The following is a 20,968-nucleotide window of genomic DNA, read 5'->3' on the forward strand; positions in this document are numbered from 1 at the left end:
CAGGTAATGCTCATTAAAAAAACAAGAAAGTTGTTGACTGAAAATGCCTTCAAAGAGAGCACTCTAAAAGCCTTTTCTGATTAAGATGAGTTACTTACTTATTCATGTCAACGTTTCATCTTATAATCTCTCTGAGACACTGAACAGTGGTGTTGTTTATTTAAGCTTTGTGCTTCTAAGATAGATAGATAGATAGATAGATAGATAGATAGATAGATAGATAGATTAAAAAATATATTTTAGTTTCAAGTTTTTATAGAAAAAGGTTGTAAGGGAAATCTTTCATGTGTGGGGACTATACATATGAAAGACACTGGGCCAACCTGGGCAGTTGAAGCTGTCCAAACCTGTCCAATTTTAGAATGTGCTCAAAGTAGCCTCGGGCCAAGTCAACACCTCTCATCCACTTATCATTTATACCGCTTTTTCCTGTATTCAGGGTCACGGGGGGCCTGGAGCCTATTCCAGGAGACTTAGAGCACGAGGCAGGGTACATCCTGGACAGGGTGCCAATCCATCGCAGGGCACACCCAAAATTAGCATGGCCATTTTGGAACACCAATTAGCCTAATCTGCAGGTCTTTGGACTCTGGGAGGGAACCGGCGTACCTGGAAGAAACCCACAAAGCACGGGGAAAACATGCAAACAAAGACGGAAATCAAGCCTGGTCGGGAATCGAACCCAGACCCTGGAGGAGCAAGGCTACAGTGCTAACCACTACATCACCGTGCCACCTAAGCCAGCACATTTTTTTTTTTTATTTAAGACCAGTGTGAAAGCACACCAAACCAGCAGATAGCGATTTAACCACAGACAAGACATTTGTCCAGGGTTTCTGAAGAGTGGACACCTAAGTGGCCATTTTATTTGTTTATTTGTACTGTGATTCTGTAAGTATCATGATTTTATAAACATCCCAGTTTTTCAGTTCTTGTTACAATTCTAAACAAAAGTAGCAAATCATGTGCTTTCCAAATTGGATGCAATGTGTAAATAGTTTAGAGTGTGCTACCTGTAGGATTATAGAGGGACTGCAACATTTTTTCACTTGTAAACTGCAAACACACACACATACATATACACCGATATAAATGTTCCGCTGTGGCAATCCCTAATGGGCCAGCCGAAAGAAGAAGAAGAAGATTTTTAAGCATGCATTGCCACAAAAAAAATCTAGATTTTTTTCTCACATCTCTATCTACTTACCTCAGTCACCACAAAATAGCTAGCTTAGCTTAAGCTTAGCTAAAATGCAAACGTGGCTACGATGTTGGCCAACCAGTAGCTTTTACATTCTGACATCAAACACAGCAGATACGCGGCTTGCGGCACATACTCTTGCAAGCCAAAAACCCCAACGTCATGTCCACAAGTCAATTATGAAAACGAGTTTCTTAATATATTCAACTTTAAAGGATTTTTTATTTTTTTGCATTCAGTGACCTAAAACAGAGTTTGTGGACAACAAAAAAAATTGAACCTTTTTTTTTTTTTTTTTTTTTTTTTTTTAAATACCCACATTCCCACCCAACGCCTCACGTTCCTGTTTTTGGTTTGAACCTTCTGCTTCTGCTTTTTTTAACACAAAAAAATTGTCAAATTACCTAAAGCTCTTGTCCCGTATCCGTATGATTTTCAAGCTTCGAAATCTTTTAGTTACACACTTACGCTTACACCACATACCTATAGTTTAAAGTTATCACTAATGCTGTTGTAAAGGTTTAACAGCTTTATCCTCTAAGTGCTCCTGAGTATAATTAAACACATTTTTTGGGAGTCGCATTAGAATCTCTGCATGAGCAGTTAATGCGTTGAAACAAAGTTCTCTAAAGTTCTTATCTATCTGTGGCAATAATAGTGATTAAACTGTAATAAAATAAAATAAACTCCAGGGGGTTCACTAGCAGAGCATATGTAAAAAAAATCTATTATATACAATGACTGATGTTTAATTAAATGCAAGAATGAATAGATTATTTTTTTATATTTATGTTTCTTTTCCATAGCTGTAGCAAAAGTAATACTAAAGATGTTTAGCACTAGAATTCAAAAGGTCAGTGTTCAATACAGACAACTTAATGAATTTGACGAAACACAATCACTGATAGATACTCAGAGATCTACAGTAAGTGGGTAAAGGAACTCATAATACTCCTACTACCCCTTTCACATCAGTCACTAGACATTAGTTTATTATTGATGATTATGTCTACTTGCCTCAACGTTAATAAACCTTTGACTTTTAGATAAACAAGAAGTTTGTTGATTCTGATCGTTAAGGAGATAACTTTTTTTTTCTGCCATAAACGATAAAGCGATATAAATTAGCATTGAAACACTAAAGGGATTTTTACAAAGTGGGCTCGTCTGTTCTAAATGTCTTACTCAGGCCATCAGCTCCTTTCTTTTGTACTTTTCATGCCTAGGAAGTTGAGCTCCACTTCACCCCCTGAGGGGTCTAGGCAGAAATTAGCCAGCTCCCTCGACTCCAGCTCACCACGAATAGCTCCACTTTGATTTCACCTCTCTCATTAGATTCCCTTCTCACCAGCCCGCGGATCTCGTCGCAAGTTCAAACAGACTCTTTAACTTCTGCGCCACGTCCAGGCTTTTGTGACAATTTACGACGACGGTCGATATATGTCTCCTAGTGTGAGCGCGAATCTGGCACATGGGTCATGAGACATTATGGTTGATTTGGAAGAGGCAGTCAGAGCCACGATCGAGGAATGATTAGATAACTCGATCTTATCTGTAGAAATTGCAACTGAATGTACCTCGGCTTCTCAAGCACACACCACGCAACTTTATAAATGTCTTCAGCCTTCAGTCTTTTAGATAAATTGCTTGTTTTTTTCCCCCTCATCGACTAGACGTCATCGCGGCCGATCTGGTTTGTTTCATTTGATGTCCGTCAATAAGCAATCCGCTAGAAGCTGCTGGAGAGGATTTCACCTCTGTTATAAAAGTAATTGCAGAGGCGCTTCTAATGAAGACAGAAGCATCCACAGGGCTGAGATGATAAAGGAGAATGAAGACATTTCCTCAAAATTGATTTCCAGTTTTTCTTCTTTTTTTATGATTTGTCAGGGCAGGAAGGTAGATGGTGACTGTTCAGAGATGAGGATGGCCGAATCCAGAAGGGAAAATATAAAGTAGATTTATTGATTTATTTTATTAATTTCAGCTGAATTTCAATTTAATTCAGTTTTATTTCTATCATGCCTTTAACAAAAGATCATCAGCTACATTTCTAAACATCAGGCAAAAGTTATACCTCTTCTTTATTCAACAGCAATTTATTATTAACATGGAATTAAAACTGCCAACGTATTTCTGCGTGTAAAAGATTATGACTGGATTTAAACAACAAGCATTAAGATTCAATCTTACATGTAAGCCATGGCATTTATTTAATCCGTTTTCATTTTCGTATCAAATTAGATTAGCTTTAATCCTCTTGTTCTGTTTATTTAAATTTTGATTTTAGTTGGAGATTACTGCTAATCTCTGCAGCTGAGATGGTTTCGATTTGAGAGTAATATATATATATATATATATATATATATATATATATATATATATATATATATATACAGTATATACTCAGCAAAAAAAAGAAACGTCCTCTGACTTTCAACTGTTATTACTTTCAGTAAACTTAATGTGTAAATATTTGTATGAACACTAAAAGAGTCAACACCATAAGACATAAACTAAAAATGTTTCACAATGTGTCCCTGAATGAAGGGAGGCTCAAAATCAAAAGTACCAGTCAGTATCTGGTGTGGCCACCAGCTGCTTGAAGTACTGCAGTGCATCTCCTCCTCATGGACTGCCTATTGCGGACAGTCTGAGCACTGATGGAGGGATTGTGTGTTCCTGGTGTGACTCGGGCAGTTGTTGTGGCCATCCTGTACCTGTCACGCAGGTGTGATATTCGGATGTACCGATCCTGTGCAGGTATTGTTACACGTGGTCTTCCACTGCGAGGATGATCAGTCGTCCTTCCCGTCTCCCTGTAGCGCCGTCTTAGGCGTCTCACAGTGCGGACATGGCGATTAATTGCCCTAGCCACATCAGCAGTCCTCATGCCTCCCTGCAGCATGCCTAATGCACGTTCACGCAGATGAGCAGGGACCCTGGGCATCTTTCTTTGGGTGTTTTTCACAGTCGGTAGACAGGTCTCTTTAGTGTCCTGCGTTTTTAGAACTGTGACCTTAAATGCCTACTTTCTGTAAGCTGTTAAGGTCTTAACGACCATTCCACAGGTGCATGTTAATTAATTGATTATGGTTAATTGAACATGCATGGAAAACATTGTTTAAACCCTTACAATGAAGATCTGTAAAGTTATTTGGATTTTTACAACATTATTGTTAAAATACACAGTCCTGAAAAAGGGACGTTTTTTTTTTTTGCTGAGTATATATATATATATATATATATATATATATATATATATATATATGTGTACACTCACCTAAAGGATTATTAGGAACACCTGTTCAATTTCTCATTAATGCAATTATCTAATTAACCAATCACATGGCAGTTGCTTCAATGCATTTAGGGGTGTGGTCCTGGTCAAGACAATCTCCTGAACTCCAAACTGAATGTCAGAATGGGAAAGAAAGGTGATTTAAGCAATTTTTGAGCGTGGCATGGTTGTTGGCAACAGATGGGCCGGTCTGAGTATTTCACAATCTGCTCAGTTACTGGGATTTTCACGCACAACCATTTCTAAGGTTTACAAAGAATGGTGTAAAAGGAAAAAACCATCCAGTACGTGGCAGTCCTGTGGGCAAAAATGCCTTGTTGATGCTAGAGGTCAGAGGAGAATGGGCCGACTGATTCAAGCTGATAGAAAAGCAACTTTGACTGAAATAACTACAATAAGAGGCTACAATTTGCACGAGCTCACCAAAATTGGACAGTTGAAGACTGGAAAAATGTTGCCTGGTCTGATGAGTCTCGATTTCTGTTGAGACATTCAAATGGTAGAGTCAGAATTTGGCGTAAACAGAATGAGAACATGAATCCATCATGCCTTGTTACCACTGTGCAGGCTGGTGGTGGTGGTGTAATGGTGTGGCGGATGTTTTCTTGGCACACTTTAGGTCCCTTAGTGCCAAATGGGCATCGTTTAAATGCCACGGGCTACCTGCGCATTGTTTCTGACCATGTCCATCCCTTTATGACCACCATGTACCCATCCTCTGATGGCTACTTCCAGCAGGATAATGCACCATGTCACAAAGCTTGATTCATTTTAAATTGGTTTCTTGAACATGACAATAAGTTTACTGTACTAAAATGGCCCCCACAGTCACCAGATCTCAACCCAATAAAGCATCAAATCTCCATAAACTGCAAGATGCTATCCTATCAATATGGGCCAACATTTCTAAAGAATGCTTTCAGCACCTTGTTGAATCAATGCCACATAGAATTAAGGCAGTTCTGAAGGCAAAAGGGTATTAGTATGGTGTTCCTATATATATAAAGTGCATCATGTATAATGGATCGATTGCACAAAAAACGCTATGGCAGCATCTTGTTCGCGCCTTTTCAGGGAACAGGGTTACAACAAAGCAACCCGAGACGTTTCTATTGAAAGTAACATGATTTTTTTTTTCAACCTGGTGAATCCGTCATGGTGGGCAATAAGAACGAATCCATTTCGAAATTAGGCTTTTAATCAGTGGTTCGAGATTTTATTCAATGATTTGTTAAGACATGTTAAAAATAAAGCAGTGCAACACAACAGAAAAATCTTGGCAAATTAGCAAGACTCTGATAATTCCTAAACGCTGTTCGATCTCTATCATAAAGGTTATAGTGTGTCATGAAATAATTCATATTAATATGGATTATTTTTTTTATTAGTTACCAGAAATCATTATTAAAGAAAGTTCAGTTGAATTAAATTTTATTTGTATAACGCTTTTAACAGTGGGCTTTGTTGCAAAGCAGCTTTACAAAATCACAAGAAAGTTATGGAATGGGAATAGGCTGATAAGTGATTAGCACTGTGGCATCACCTCCATGGTTGAGGGTTTAAGTCACATCAATGGAGTTTACATGTTCTCTCCGTGCTTGGTGGGTTTCCTCCAGGTACTTCAGTTTCCTTCAACAGTCCAATGACAGGCAGATTAGGCTCATTGCCATCCCAAATTGCTCATACAGTAGTGTGTGAATGAGTGTGTTAGTGTGGGTCTGCTCTGTGATGAATTGGCACCCTGTCATCAGGGTGTAACTAGATGGGCCTGAAGTCTCCTGAGATAGTCTCCAAGCTTCCTGTGACCTTGTACATGATAAAGCGGTATTGACATTGATGAATCAATTAAGGGACTTTTGCTGTTAACTACTAATACCCCTATCTCATCTACGCGGTTTCACGCGGTTTCATGCTGTTCATCATAATTCATAATAATTCATAATAATCGTATAACAAAAGTAATAACAGAGGGGGGTCAGGTTATCGGAGGGGCGGGGCTTGTAGGACGACTTTCACACACACACACTAACAGATTGGGAATGACTGCTGTCTGGCTCACGGATTATATAAATTGTCTGAATAACGGATTACATTTTTTAAAAAGTAACTAAATATCTGAGTACTTAAATGGTGGACCTAACGCGTTAGATTACTCGTTACTTTAAAAAAGTAATCCTAGTACTCTAACACGCATTACACCAAACACTGCCAATCAATAATGCAGAAAGCAAGATTTATCAGAACAGATATAAAGCCTGACCTAACCTCAACATTTGGATAAAAAACGCACATCTTATCAGGATCATAATTCATGTAAGATGGAATCTGTAATCGAAATGATTAAATAAAAATATTGTTCATGTAAACATAGCTACTGTCTTTCTTAAAACTTTCTCATCTCATAAGAATGATGGATTGTTGATGATAACCAATTTAAACTGTCCATTTCTATACTGTATCTATCTATTTATAAATCTATCTATAAAACTGACAAGTACTTTGAAGCATTATTCTTATTACAAACTGCAGGCAGAATGTACTGTAGAAATCAATTCACAGAGTGATAATTTATCCCATCTACGCCTCTCCTTGGCAAAAGCCCATATGTCAGGAGCGTAGGAGCCAAAGGGATGACATCAGTAATGCTGTGACAGGCAGCGGTTTCCGAGGGGTCCTGTCTGTTCGCCAGATGCCAGTGTAATGGACCAGCCTAGATGTCCATGTATGAGTTTAGATGCAATAGTAATACTATTACACTTGCACTGGATAGTAGTGGGTGGAAACTGACCACCTGTCTCATTTGTATTTGTTTTTATAACTGGTGAGTGTTTGATATCAGCATCAATACAAAATATCTAAAGTCTAGGAAGCATTGTGGATTTCAAATGAACAAATAACAACGAGTATGCAGCATCACTACAGTTTCAATTCAGCAGCTTCATAAGCAGAGGGTGTCTGGAATTAAATATGACCGAAGGGCAGGTATTAACTTCGTGAAAGCTCATTCCTGCTAGATAAAAGACCGAATTATTTGTAACTTAATCCTTACTTAATTAATGAGGAAGGTTTTCTAATTTGTGACTTATCACCACAGGAAAGTGGGTTCTATAAAGAGTGGGAAAAAAATCATTTTATTAATGTCGACTTTTCTGCAGGACACACACTCATTTCTATGACCATTCATCTTGTATTCGATGCAATTTAAATTGTCTGTTTCCAACTTTAATCAGTGGTGTTCTCAGGGTCTTTACTTACTGTATCAATATGTGGTCGCTTTGGGCTACCAGGGGGCCCATGAGTTTTCAAGAAGATATTAAACACACACACACACACACACACACACACACACACACACACACTTTCATTTGGTGATAAGACTTGTGTGTTATTAAGCCATCATGCAGGTTCCCTTGTAGTATAAAAAGACCAGAAAGTGTGATTCACCTAATGAAATTCAGTAACTGGTGCAAATGATGTGAAACATCATGAAGAAGTGATGATCATAAAGCCTTCATATTTATCCTGGGTGGGAAAAAAAGGGGGAAAAAACGGCAGAAATGAAACAGGCTGTAAACACTGAAAATGAGTGAATTAATATTTATTAATCAATGGATTTAATCAATTTGTCTACTCTCTTGCTTCCACCTATTGATGCAATTAAAATGGCTGGTTATTTATGGCTAACTACAGCTTACAAGCCATAAGAAGTGTTCAGCTAACAAATTGTTAATTGCTAGTTCAATCCTGTTAGCCGGGAGCAACTCTCCAGAAGAAATTATTTTTCTTTATTCAAAACCTTTACTAACTATGTAACATAATGACTATTTGCATGAAAGAAATTAAGATAAGATAAGATAAGATAGTGTGAAATTCTAGGAGATGGATAATTATGGCATTCAAAGAAAATTGTGCAGGAGGAGAATCTAACTATATAACAAAATAAGTATAGGTCAGAGAAAATAAATTTCTTACCTAGTATGTTGTTTTCAAAGACAATGAAACACACACACACACACATACAAACAGTGTATAGAAACACTAAATGAAAACCTAAAATTTAAAGAAACTATTGTAGCTAGCAAATGCACTACACTTAAAATCAACCAACTAAAATACAACAAACCGAGACGCTTAGCCGTAGTACAATATTTGAATGGCGCAAACGTTTAAAGAAGGCCGTATGTCCGCAAAGTCCACTGCAGTCATTTCTGTAAACATTCAGTGATGGAACGTCTGATCCTCGAAAAAGCCGCGTTTTTTTGTGGGAACTTTGCAAACACAATAATTCGCCAACACCACTTGCACATTACAGGAACTTAGTGAGTTATTGCCTGACCAAGCTCCAAGCCATTTCCAGATGTTTGTTCCATCAAAGGAGTTCCTGGGAGGCCAGCATTTCAGACATGAAGCAGACAGTATAATCATGACTCCGATGTCCGGAGAAAACTGAAACGCTGGGATTAGTGCATTTGTGTAGCAGGGGATTATACAGAGAAAAAAAGATAGTTTTTACTTTCATACTGTAGCTGTGTTTTGTTATTCTGCACAATCAAAAGATCTGGTTTGACTTCCTCACTAAAACAAGTAGCCATAAGTACATGTGCACTTTTCTTGACCACTTTTTGTCTGCCTTCATATCATTAAAGTAAAAAAGAAAGAAGCAAAGAGTGGCATGGATAGTAAGGACATGTCCTAATAAGAGTTTGCCACAGTGGGACTTTGTGCTCAAGTCAAGTCGAGCATGCAGGAGCGTTTCATTGAAACAGAGAAGTGACATGAAGCTCAAATCCTGAAGTATTACAAGAGAAAAAAGAAGAAGGAATCTCATTAAGTCAGGGCATCTTTCTCGGGGCATTACTTTTATCTCAGTTTTCACGAGGACTTAGGCATGCAAGACGAGCTGAGCGGCAACTGATTGATTCCTCGCGCTTATCGTTGCTCCGCTAACTCGCCCCGAGGTTACTGATGCACTTATTGCTTGGTTCAAATGGAAGCTGTTTGTAATTTTTATTTGCGAAGCTGTGAAGCTGCAGAGGCAAATTCATAATTAATCATGTCACATCTGTGTGTTCTCTCTTGCAAATAATCAGGGACATTCTGCATTTCTGACAACTTTTTTGGAGAGGTACCATTACTTTAGTGCAGTGAGCGTGAAGGAAGTGGAGCGGAATCTAAACTAAAGAGATGAAAAATTCATGGCGATTTCTCATCGCAGGATATACACACGGACTGTATTAATAATCTAATTGAAATTGAAAGTACTTATGGCAACTTTATTTATCCATAAAAATAAAATAGAGGTTTTGTCTGTACACTGGTCAGAACTCACTTTTTATGTTTCATACATTGGAGGACCCAAAAACCAGTTAATTAGAAAATCTAAAATAAATATTTTTACTAGGATTAGTTCATATGTAGTTTCACCACTAAAATAAAAGCGCTGTAGTGGTATAAGTCAATTTTTTTTGCTGGAGTCATTTTAAGACAAAACCTAATCTTTATACAATCTACTTTTTCGAGAACAGTATGATACTTAACCTTACACGTTTTTATTTATTTGTATTTATTGATTATACAGAGAGTTCTGCGGTACAGAAAAACCTACAGGCTTTAACCTGAAATAATAATATCACAGATCATATTAAAGCTGATCAGCTTATTGTTAGCTTTAACCTTTTAACCATTTCTGAACATTTTTATCCCACTATTAAAACGATATAAAATTTTTCCGCAGCTTGTCATTGAAACCGTTCATTAATTTTACAAGTTAGAAGAAAAAAATACCAATTTTAAAAAAAGTGAATATTTGCAACTCAGGGTATAAAAAAGGTTAGACGGTAACGTGAACAAGAGTGTAAACTCTAAAAAAAAACAAAAGCTTTATTATTAGAAATAGTGTGTGTGTGTGTCAAACCAGAGTGTTGTCTTTTTGCCCAATTGCATCAAAGCATTTTACGAGTTTCTTGTGTCTGACTGTAATTAAATTATAAAACTAAGTGCACTGGCACAGAATCCTTATCTAAACCAAACAGCATTCTACAGACAATACTTCCTACTTTTAAACCCTGAAGAGCTTGTTTATTCTGCGGCTAATCTATACCCTCTTTTTTTGTCTCTGTCTATAATTTCCTGCTGTCTGTCTATCCTTTCTGATCGATTGTTTTCTTTTCTTCTCACCTCTTTCCTCTAGCTATGGAGACATGGTGCCTAAGACGATCGCCGGGAAGATTTTCGGCTCCATCTGCTCCCTGAGCGGGGTTCTGGTAATAGCCTTGCCTGTGCCTGTCATCGTGTCCAACTTTAGCCGAATCTATCACCAGAACCAGAGAGCTGATAAGCGGCGTGCTCAGAAGGTACAGGTGAACACCTTTAGCAAGTCGCTGAGCTTTGCCACACTAACCAGGGGGGACAAAGGCCGACCAGTCTGTGTCTATGTGTGTGTAAGAGAGAGAATGGTGCACCGTTGTCTGCCCCTGGCCTCAGATGAGTGACTAACACCTGGTCTGCGCTGCACAGCTGGCTGGCACAATGGACCATGGCATGCCCTTGAATCGACCAGCGGGACACACACACAACACAAAGCACACACCTACACACACTACCAAATGGACATCCATTCACAGGCTCATTAGCTTAATGGTGATGCAGAGATTTGATGAGTGATGGCCTCGTTTGATGAATGGCATTTGGACTGATCAGGTTTTCAGCAGGTGAGACAAACGAGGCCTTCATTCATTACCAGCTTATGTGTGCCTACTCACTAATCTAGAGCTTGTATAAACATTGCATGACATCCAGCATTGTGCAACTGTTTTAATACGCTCTAATATCGTAAGTACATATAGGTATCCAACGGTATATATCTTTCCTCCTCGACCAGTGCAGACAATGTGCTCTTATATCTGCAGCAAACATTTGGGGAAGAAACACAAACACTAAAGTACTATAAAGCACTTGAAAGTAATAGTTGAGTATTCTAAGAGAAAATGACATTGGGACGTCACCTTAAAAAATTAAAGTCTTAAAGTATCTGATATTGGTTGTACTTAGGCATCTAAGGTAATTTTCTAATATAAAATTTACATATTTAATTATTAGAAGTAAAAATAAAATCAGTGAACAGTAAGATTTTGATTATGCACTTTATTGTGGCTTGCTTGTAGCGAAGCATAATATATCAGTGTTTGCACACCTTCTTAAACATAAAACTTTTAATTGATTCCAGGAAAAATAAAAATCAGTGGAGTAGCATGGATGCCCCTGGCTTACTGCTAGCTTTGGCCCTGTATGGTCTGCTGGGATACTTGTGGTGACTGGGGACGGTCCACTTGATGACATTGGCAGTTTTTCTGTGACAGCTTGTGACTTCAGTTTCTTAATAGTTTAGGACTAAATAGTTTGTCTACTTAAGTCTCCAAAAACAAAAATGTGCTTTACTCTACAGTATGTTTACTTAAGCACCTTTCCTATTATATCAAACTTTCAACTGCACAAAACACAGATCTACCAGTGATTGATTTATTTATATACTACTGTAGTGACTAATATATATCATACAAAGGAGACTGGATTCAGTGTTAAATCTGTTGAGTTTTTCCTTGCCATCATCACCCTATGCTGGTGCATCAGGGACAAACCTGATAGCCGTAGTTTATACTTTTTCTCATGTTTTAATTTATTTACATAAAGTTTTACTATGTATAAATGACCATCATAAAAAATGTTATGGAAATATAATTGAAATAAATTGAATATTTAAATACCTCAAGTAGGCTAATCTGAGATATTAGCAAGCAGACCTGGCCTTCATGTTAGCTAGATATCTGAATAGACTTATGATTATAACTAACTAAAGTTCATTAACATTTCCATTGTGACTCCACTAAATCAATATTAATTTAACTTACAGCGGAACCTTGGATTACGAGCATAATTTGTTCCCGGAAGCAGGCTCATATTCCAAAACACTCATAAACCAAATGTAATTTTCCCATAAGAAATAATGGAAATTCAAATTATTTGTTCTACAGCCCAAAAAAAACTTTAAAAAAAGTAAAAATAAATCCTGATAGATAAGTGTGTGTGTTTGGATCTGTCGTTATGTGTGTGGGCACGCATAATTTGACACCATGCTGGTTCACAAACACACACACTAAAGGCGAGAAAGGCACAGTTTCCTGGCCCATCGGGATAGAAATGGCCTCCACAATCTCCAAATCTTAACCCTGTTGAACAGATTATGAGGTGACATATTAAACCGCATTGTATCGTCATTATCAAACGCCAACTGAGAAAAAATTATAATTAGGAGGAATGTTTATCTCTTCAAAACAATTCCACTGAAGTTGAGAATTTACCAAAAGGTGAATTAAAGCTGTTATGTTGGCTCACAGTGACCTAAAACCTTTTTGAAACACCTTATGCTGGGTCATCCATTTGTATGAGTATAGTGTGTATCTGAAACCTGAGTCCAACATGGATGTGCCAAAATATGCAGTTCTTCCAGTCACTACTAGGCTCCAATAGTGAGTCAATTCATGACAAATGTATAGCTGGTGAATTTTTATGTATTTCATCAGGTAAAATTATATTAATCCATAAAATTATGCATAATTAGCGGCCAGCTAACTGGAATCATTGTCGTCTAATTTAGACCTACAGTATAGAAGTTGAAACAGGACAATGTGTGGGGTCTAAATGACAACGTTTGATCAAATGTAAAGTAACGCTGGCATATAAATGAACTTTAGCCACCTTAGCATTTTAGCTAAACTAAAGCTACACTAGCTAACTTGTGGTAACAAAGGTAAGCTGACACGTTCCAACCAACAGTCATGCTCCGTTTGTTCCACCCATTTGCCAAGGTAGCAATGACCAGAGCTCCCAAAATCACTTTACAGAAACCCTATTTATGACATCATGCCCAGGTCTTCTACAGTCTATGGTGTATGTTCAGTCTTCTGCTTCCCAAGAATACCCTTTTAATACCCTTACAATCAAACGTACATGTTTAAAATAGAATATGGATATTTTTCCATCTTTCTTTTTTTAGCCAGGCTAAATTACTTTACTTCTTCAATTTACCGTGCTGTGCATGCTGTATTCCCCAAAGCTCGCAAAGAAAAAAAGGCTGTATAACGCAGCAATTTGCATTAGCTTGAGGTTGGACTATTTGCTTTATTGAACATTTTTGTTACACCTCCTGCAGAATCTAATTATTTCAGTGAGAAACTCGGTCAAATAAAACCCCAAATCCCAGGAGTGTGAATAGTGCTGAAATAGTATACGATTGCCAGTAAGTGTGCTTATGTTTCCAATTATTTATAAGCGTGATACAGCTCAGTTGTCCCAAAGGACTGAAACGCAACCCCCCGGTGGACTCCCAACCTGCTCTCCTTATGCTTAAATAACAGCAAATGCTCTCAAGTCCAGAGACAGCACAGCTGACCTTTCAGAGCTGGCACATAAAAGCGAGCATGCAGGCAGAGTGAGAGAGAGAGAGAGAGAGAGAGAGAGTGAGTGAGTGATAGAAAAGCTAGAGCAGACGGTGAAAGAGCAAGGGAGATTTGCAGAGAAAAATGAAAAAGAGAACAAGAGGGTCGAAGAGTTTGTTTTGGAAGCCGGTTGCCCTTAATATTGCTCTTTTGCCACAAATAGCTCCAGTCGACAAGCTCTCATTGGCAATTTCGAGAGCAGAGTCACTTAGTGTACCCTTTACACCTGCCAGGTAAAGGACAGATATGCCAAGGTGCAAACCAGATAAAACAAAAAACCACAAGGATAAAACTCCACCGGTCTTTGATAAATGCATGCTGTACAATGTTGAAGAATGAAACAAGTTATTTCCTGTCCTCTCTTTCCCTATGTTAGAGAAGATATGAACAAGTGTTTTTTCTTATTATTATTATTTTTTTTGACATGACATGAGATGAAAATGCAGCTTGTCACAGATGACATAAGGACAAAGGGTATTTCTAGATTGCGTATTCATGTACAGTCAAAGGTTTAGTAATGTTTAGAGATTTTCCAAGATCATTTTGGTGCACAGCAATTTATTATTGCATACTTATTATAGGCAGTACAGTGGCACCGTGGTTATCAAGGTCACCTCACACCTTCAGGGTTAGGGCTTCAGATCTTGCCACTGGTCTGTTTGTGTGGAGCTTGCAAGTTTCCCCATGCTCATTGGGTTTCCTTCAGGGTACTCTGGTCTGTAGACCTATAGTATAGGCTAATTGGCATTTTCAGCCTTATGCATTAGGTTCCCTGGGATTCCCCCCATGGATATCTATGGATATCACTGTACTATATTACAAAGGTCCTAAGTTCTTCATAATTTGCTCTAGGCTATTTTGTATTTATAATGTAGGAATTAAGGAATAGACGTAAGGTGAATCCCATTTCTACCCCTTACCCCTACACTTAGCCCTACCCCTCCGTTTGGCGCGTTCACGTGAAGGGGTAGGGGTGTCTCATTTCTCTTTTGGTTGGAGGGGTAGGGGTAAGGGGAAGGGCCAGATAGCCCTCGAAACGAAGATTTTTCGGGACCTCACTTCAAACGAAGGGCTAACGAAATTTTCAAGATGGCCGCTCACTCGAGCAAGCAGACCCGTAAATTTAACGATTTTTTGCCATTAATAAGGATTTTTATGACAAGTTTTTATTATATGTATATTAATTTTAGTCTTGTGTTTGTGTTTATGGTGATGTTTTGTAAAAAAACGTTTGCAAAAAAACCGCTAAAGTTTGCTAGCGGATAGCGCCGATTGCGCAATATTACAAAAATATATTTTTATGTCATATACACTTTACTACATGCTACAAACAAATATGAAAGTTCAGTAGCACGGCAGTTTGCCGAGCTTTTGGTAACGCATTGTTTGTTTTGCTTACGGCCATACTGTATGTGTACATGTAAATGAACGGATACGTATGATGACGTATAACAGTGTTGTAGTGGTGTCCCATTTCTTAGGGGAAATATTTTGACCCTTCCCCTTGCCACTTCGTTTTAAGGGACAAGGGGAAGGGGCGAGGGGTAGGGGAAGGGGTAAGGGGTAGAATTGGGATTGGGCTTTAGTCTTAAGGATTTTTATTCCAGTCCCTGTACCTGAGCAGTTTCAGAGAAATATGTTTTTGTTTATCAAGCCACACAGAGATCTATGATCATTCAATCATTCAAGCATAAACCAGTAAGAAACAGGTACAGATGATCAGGCTGATGATTAGTGTACTGGTGATGTAAATGTTGAGTGGTTGGAATAGACAAGAAGGGAACTGAGGTTGCTGCTTAGGTTGTTACGTAAACAAGCAATTTTTAAATGGTATCTATGCAGCCTGTCACAGTAAAACATTTGTTCCCATTTCTACAATTAAATTGTATTTATTGAATTAACCTTTTAAACTCCACCAGTAATGGATTTATGAATTTGTTGTCCTCTCCATCGTCTTTTATTATTTCCCTATAAGAAAGAGCTGTCACACATTCGTGTTGGATGCCATCTGGGTCGCTCGTTACTCTTACACACAATCAAATAAAGGGAGTACAGGGACCATATCCATACCAAATGCATTGCAGAATCAGGCAGTTCAATTTACTTCTAAACTTCCACTCTTTCTCTGTCTTTCCTCTCTTTCTCTGTCTCTATCCCATAACCTCTCTCATTCAGGGTTACATCTGTCTGAGCTGATTACCCAAAGTGGACACCTCTTCCCTTTTTTTTTTTTTTTTTTTTGAGACCACATAAAATTACTGGCTGAGTACTCTTTTGTGTTGACCTGTATTTTCTTCCCTTATCACTGCACAAATCACAAATCTCTGAGCCAATTTGCTGGATCAAGGAGAAGGTTGATTGTGGGCATGGAAGGTTACTATAAATGGGCCATCGTTAATGTTGGAGCAAAGTCAAGTGCATCTATAAGAGAGAGGCAGGGCCAGAAGAGGGCAGGACAAGGCCACAGGGATGCGTGAGGCAGCAAACAAACCGTGACAACAAGGACACTAAGGTATTCCAGGGGACACTTGGAGAGGACTGTGATGTGGAAAAGTGGCACGGCTTAGTAATTATGTAAAAAAGAAAATGACATTGGTCACTGTTCGGGGAAAAAGTTTGTCGTCCTGGATGCACTTAGGTAATGGTGCAATTATGTGTTATCTAAGGGGTGGAAAAATACTTCCTCTTTCTAATATTTTTATTTATTCCAAAAGTCTTCTTTTAAATCTAATTAAGCCACTGACTGTAGTTTAGACATAGACACAGACATTCGATTCTTTAGATGAATCAAATTCATGCATGTTGACAAAAAGAAAACGAGCAAGACATTGTAACCTTATTAATTTAAACATTTATTAATTTAATTTTGTTATCTTCATAATCATCATCATCCACTTTTAATAAAGATTTTTTAGGAAGCAATTACTAATGAGATAAAGTGTTGTTTAAGATGATATAACTCAGGTGTACTTTCTTGCTGAAAGTGCTTCCGTGACTGGTTTTAAATATGAGTTTTGGTAAGCAACTGCTCGCTACCACTATCGCTATTTCCGGTACTGTGTATTGCCTACTTGCACCCATGCTGACCAGCATTGGGCGGCACGGTGGTTCAGTGGTTAGCACTGTCGCCTTGCACCTTCAGGGTCCGGGTTCGATTCCTGGCCAGGCTCGATTCCCATCTCTGTGTGAATGGAGTTTGCATGTTCTTCTCATGTTTGGTGGGTTTCCGCCAGGTACTCAGGTTTCCTCCTACAGTCCAAAGATATGCAGGTTAGGCTAATCTAAATTGCCTGTAGTGTGTGTGTGTATATGTGTGTGCCCTGCAATGGATTAGCAGCCTGTCCGTGATGTACCCCGCCTCGTTCCCTAAGCCCCCAGGGATAGGCTACAGGTCCCCGTGACCCTGAACACAGGATAAAGTGGTATAGAAGATAAGTGAGTGAGTTCTCTGTTTAACTCCACCTCTTACTGTAGATCCTGTAGAATATTACTATGTACTGTACAATGTTGATCACCATGTATGTTGGAGGTCTGTGGCTGAGTAAAACTGTCCAAACACTTCAAAAGTATACCCACACCCACATGTCTACAGTAAAGATGAGCCATGTTATTTTTATATACAGAGCTTGTTCTACTTTTGTCTACATTTACTTCATAATTTCCCTTTGTGCTTTTCAGCACATTGTTTTGTTATCTATAATTTTCTTTTTGATCCATTCACACTTATTCATTTTCTTAAGGCATTTCATTTTGGGTTCCATCAATTACTTCGATGAGGCCTGGCAATATGCAGGAAGGTGACTTGTTTGTTTATTACTTCCTAATAAATGGCAGAGAAATAACTGCATGGATGAGATTGATTGATCTTTGGTGATTGTTTTTATAGATGGTGTCAAATTAGCAGTGTGGCAATATCTGGAAGCTCTTGTGCCCATGCGTTGCTTATATCATTCAGTTCTATCTTAATTATAATGCTAAACTGACTTATCATTTTATCCGCCCAGACATGTCTCGGTTGCTGAAAGGAACACTCTCTGCATCTGACTGCAGTCATTCTTTCAACTCCTTAATCATCTTTTGACCTCTCTGAAAACCTCTACTTTAAGTGAGGATATTCATCTACAGTAGGATGTCAAATATTTTAGGTTTTTCTTTTAGATTCTGTCAAAATAGCATTGATCTCTTGAGAATCTGTGACTTTGTTTAACCCTTTAGCAATTTACCATTAAGATTTTTTTTTTATAGACCACATTTTGATTCATTATATCTTACTGAAAAATGTGTTTAATTAAATCTGATTGAGCCATCTCTACCACTCGGCTGAGGTACTATATGCTCTGCTAAAAATAACTATCCAAACCAACTACTGTAAATAAAATATAACTAGATGTGACTTTGTGTTTACGTACATTACGTATGCCTTTTCATTTGCATTATAGCATACCACAGTGGTTCTGATGCCAAAAAATGCTTGGGGGGTATTTGTAAATATACTCATACTTTTACCATTAAATGACATCTTGACCATTTGGAAGAGGAGTATACTGGCACATACAGAGGAATACATTTTAAAAGGTTTTGGGTATATTTGGGTATAAACTTAATTGTATATATCCTTTAGAAGTTGGACTACAAATTAAACCAAAGTTCATGACAACAATGTTAATTTAAGGCATATACTAATATGACAGGCTCAAATGATTACAGTTCCTACCCTTTATTTCCATCCACAATATTTTCCAATCAGAACCAACCTGTAGACGCTTGTACACCCAGAGAAGTATTGGCAAAGCTCAATATCGTTCTGAAATAAACCATTTTCCTTACATTGTCTACCTTCCCTAATGCAAGTCATGCCCATGGGACTGATACTCTTCACATGTCTCGAGGGAATTTGTATGTGAGCAGCTGCCAGAGTTTGTGACATACAGTTTTAAGACGTGACTCTCACCTTGAATGCAGGAAAAGCACTCAAGGCTTATCTCAGCCTCTTCACAAAGTCCTCTGCCATTTTTTTCTCATCAATTTCAAATCGTCTCTTTTCATTTCGGCTCCCAGGAGCTCGAATCTCAATACTGTTTTGTAATAGAGTTTTGAGGGCATAGAGTTTTTCAATGATAAGGGCACTGAAGACAAACGCCAAATAGAACCTTTTGGGTCTACATTAAAGTGTAATAACAGTAATAGATGTATAAGTGGCAGAGTCAGTTGGTTAAAATGGATGAAAGGGGTTCTTGCTCTGGTATGGGAAAAATAAATAAATAGATTTAAGGGTTTTTTTTCTTTCCAAATCATTTCCTTATCTGAGTTAACAAATGACAATTAGCACCAATGATTGTTAGAGACATTACTACTTAAGTCAGATGAAATGTGCTATGCTAAAAAAAATATAATAGATGTCTTTAAGTAGTATGCCTTAGTGATGCGCGGGTCGGGTATTTTTCCAACCTGCGGGTCCCGCTTTTATGAAATTATTTGGCCCGCCCCGCACCACCATATCTATTTTTACAACCCGCCGCGCCCCGCGACTATTAAATAGACATACAATACTAATCATTGTAATTCAAATAAAAACAGCCTTTATTTCAGCCTGAAAGTGCTTGGAAACATCGCCCAATAAATCAGGTCATAAAGTGACAATTTCTTTACCCGCCCCAACTCGACCCGCTGGTTACCCACGGGGTCCGCGGGTTACCAGACGATCCGCGCATCACTAGTATGCCTTTTCATTTTAAAGGAATTTGTAAATACTGTATACACTCTAAAAACACCTTGAAAAAAAAAACAAAAAAAAAAACACTGGGTTACTATTGGACTGAACTTGCACTGGGTTGGTTTGATCTCAGTGGTGGGTTTTACCATTTAACCCAGAATTCTGGGTTTGTTCATTTGACCCATCCAGTGGGTAAAATTGACAATCTAGTTGGGTCAAGTGTTACTCAAATGCTGGGTTATTTTATTTGACTCAAACTGTGGGTAAAAGAACCACTCTTGCTGGGTTGACACATTCCATTTGATTTAGTAGATTCAAAAAAAGTCTCAAAATGTACACAACTTCACATAATGTATTTATTCATTTATTTTACATTTAATACAATGTTTAAACACTTTTTATATATAAGTTTTAATACACATCTTATAATCTTATAATTTAACTATTAGTTATTTACCTATTGCTATTTCATTGGCTTTCAAAATGACATTAAGAACAAAAACAATAAAACTTATTAAAAAAATATATTATTGATTAAAATAGCTGAGAATTGGCACACAATATCAAAACATGTATTCCCCACAGCCATGTCAAAGTGTGCTGGTGGAAAAGCAAATGAACAAAGCAATGAGCTTGCTCATACCACAATTACAACATTTAAAATGTATGTAAAAATTTATAATAACTTACCATAAAATACTACTAAAATACTACCAGCTTTAAGTGGTGCGCCCCTCGCTTCAGAACTGAGAAATCCAGAAAGTTTGTCATGCCATTTCTTTTTTTTTTTTTTTTTGCTATCTTCAATAATCGATGGATGTTTTTAACTGTACACACATGCATTCTCACCTAAATACCTCATAAAACTACACTTTGTGACACAGTAACAGTAATATTTTAAACACTATGTAGGATAAATAATCTTTTAGCATTTTTGATACTTTTACCCTGAAATTACATCCTAACCATTGATTGGAAAAGGCCTATACTGTGCTCTGTTAACAAAATAAACATTGTTGTCATTATTGGCCCAGTGAAATGAAAAATATATTCACAGGGGGGAAAAAAAAAAGAAATTCTTAGTGAGGAGGGTAAAGGATTAAATGGATTGAATAGAAAATATTTTTCTAGGACAAATAATGACTCCTTTTTAAAAGTTAGGAATGTGAAAAGAAAATACAAGACAAGTCTATGGAAAAATAATTCAATACAGAAAATACTCTAAACAGACCTAAACCTCATCAATAGCATAGATTGTT

General features: G+C 37.7%; 1 protein-coding gene across 2 annotated transcripts in view; it reads left to right on the plus strand.

Moving 5' to 3' along the window:
- LOC128511661 (potassium voltage-gated channel subfamily D member 3-like) overlaps positions 1-20,968 on the plus strand; it is a 117,167-nt gene that overhangs the window by 85,247 nt on the left and 10,952 nt on the right. The window contains exon 2 of one of the 2 annotated variants that reach the window (XM_053484613.1): positions 10,693-10,861. In XM_053484613.1, the coding sequence (XP_053340588.1) occupies positions 10,693-10,861 (169 nt within the window). The remainder of the gene's footprint in view (positions 1-10,692; positions 10,862-20,968) is intronic. The other variant, XM_053484614.1, reaches the window with a different exon arrangement.

The sequence above is a fragment of the Clarias gariepinus genome, chromosome 23, assembly GCF_024256425.1.
Source record: "Clarias gariepinus isolate MV-2021 ecotype Netherlands chromosome 23, CGAR_prim_01v2, whole genome shotgun sequence".
Lineage (NCBI taxonomy): Eukaryota > Metazoa > Chordata > Actinopteri > Siluriformes > Clariidae > Clarias > Clarias gariepinus.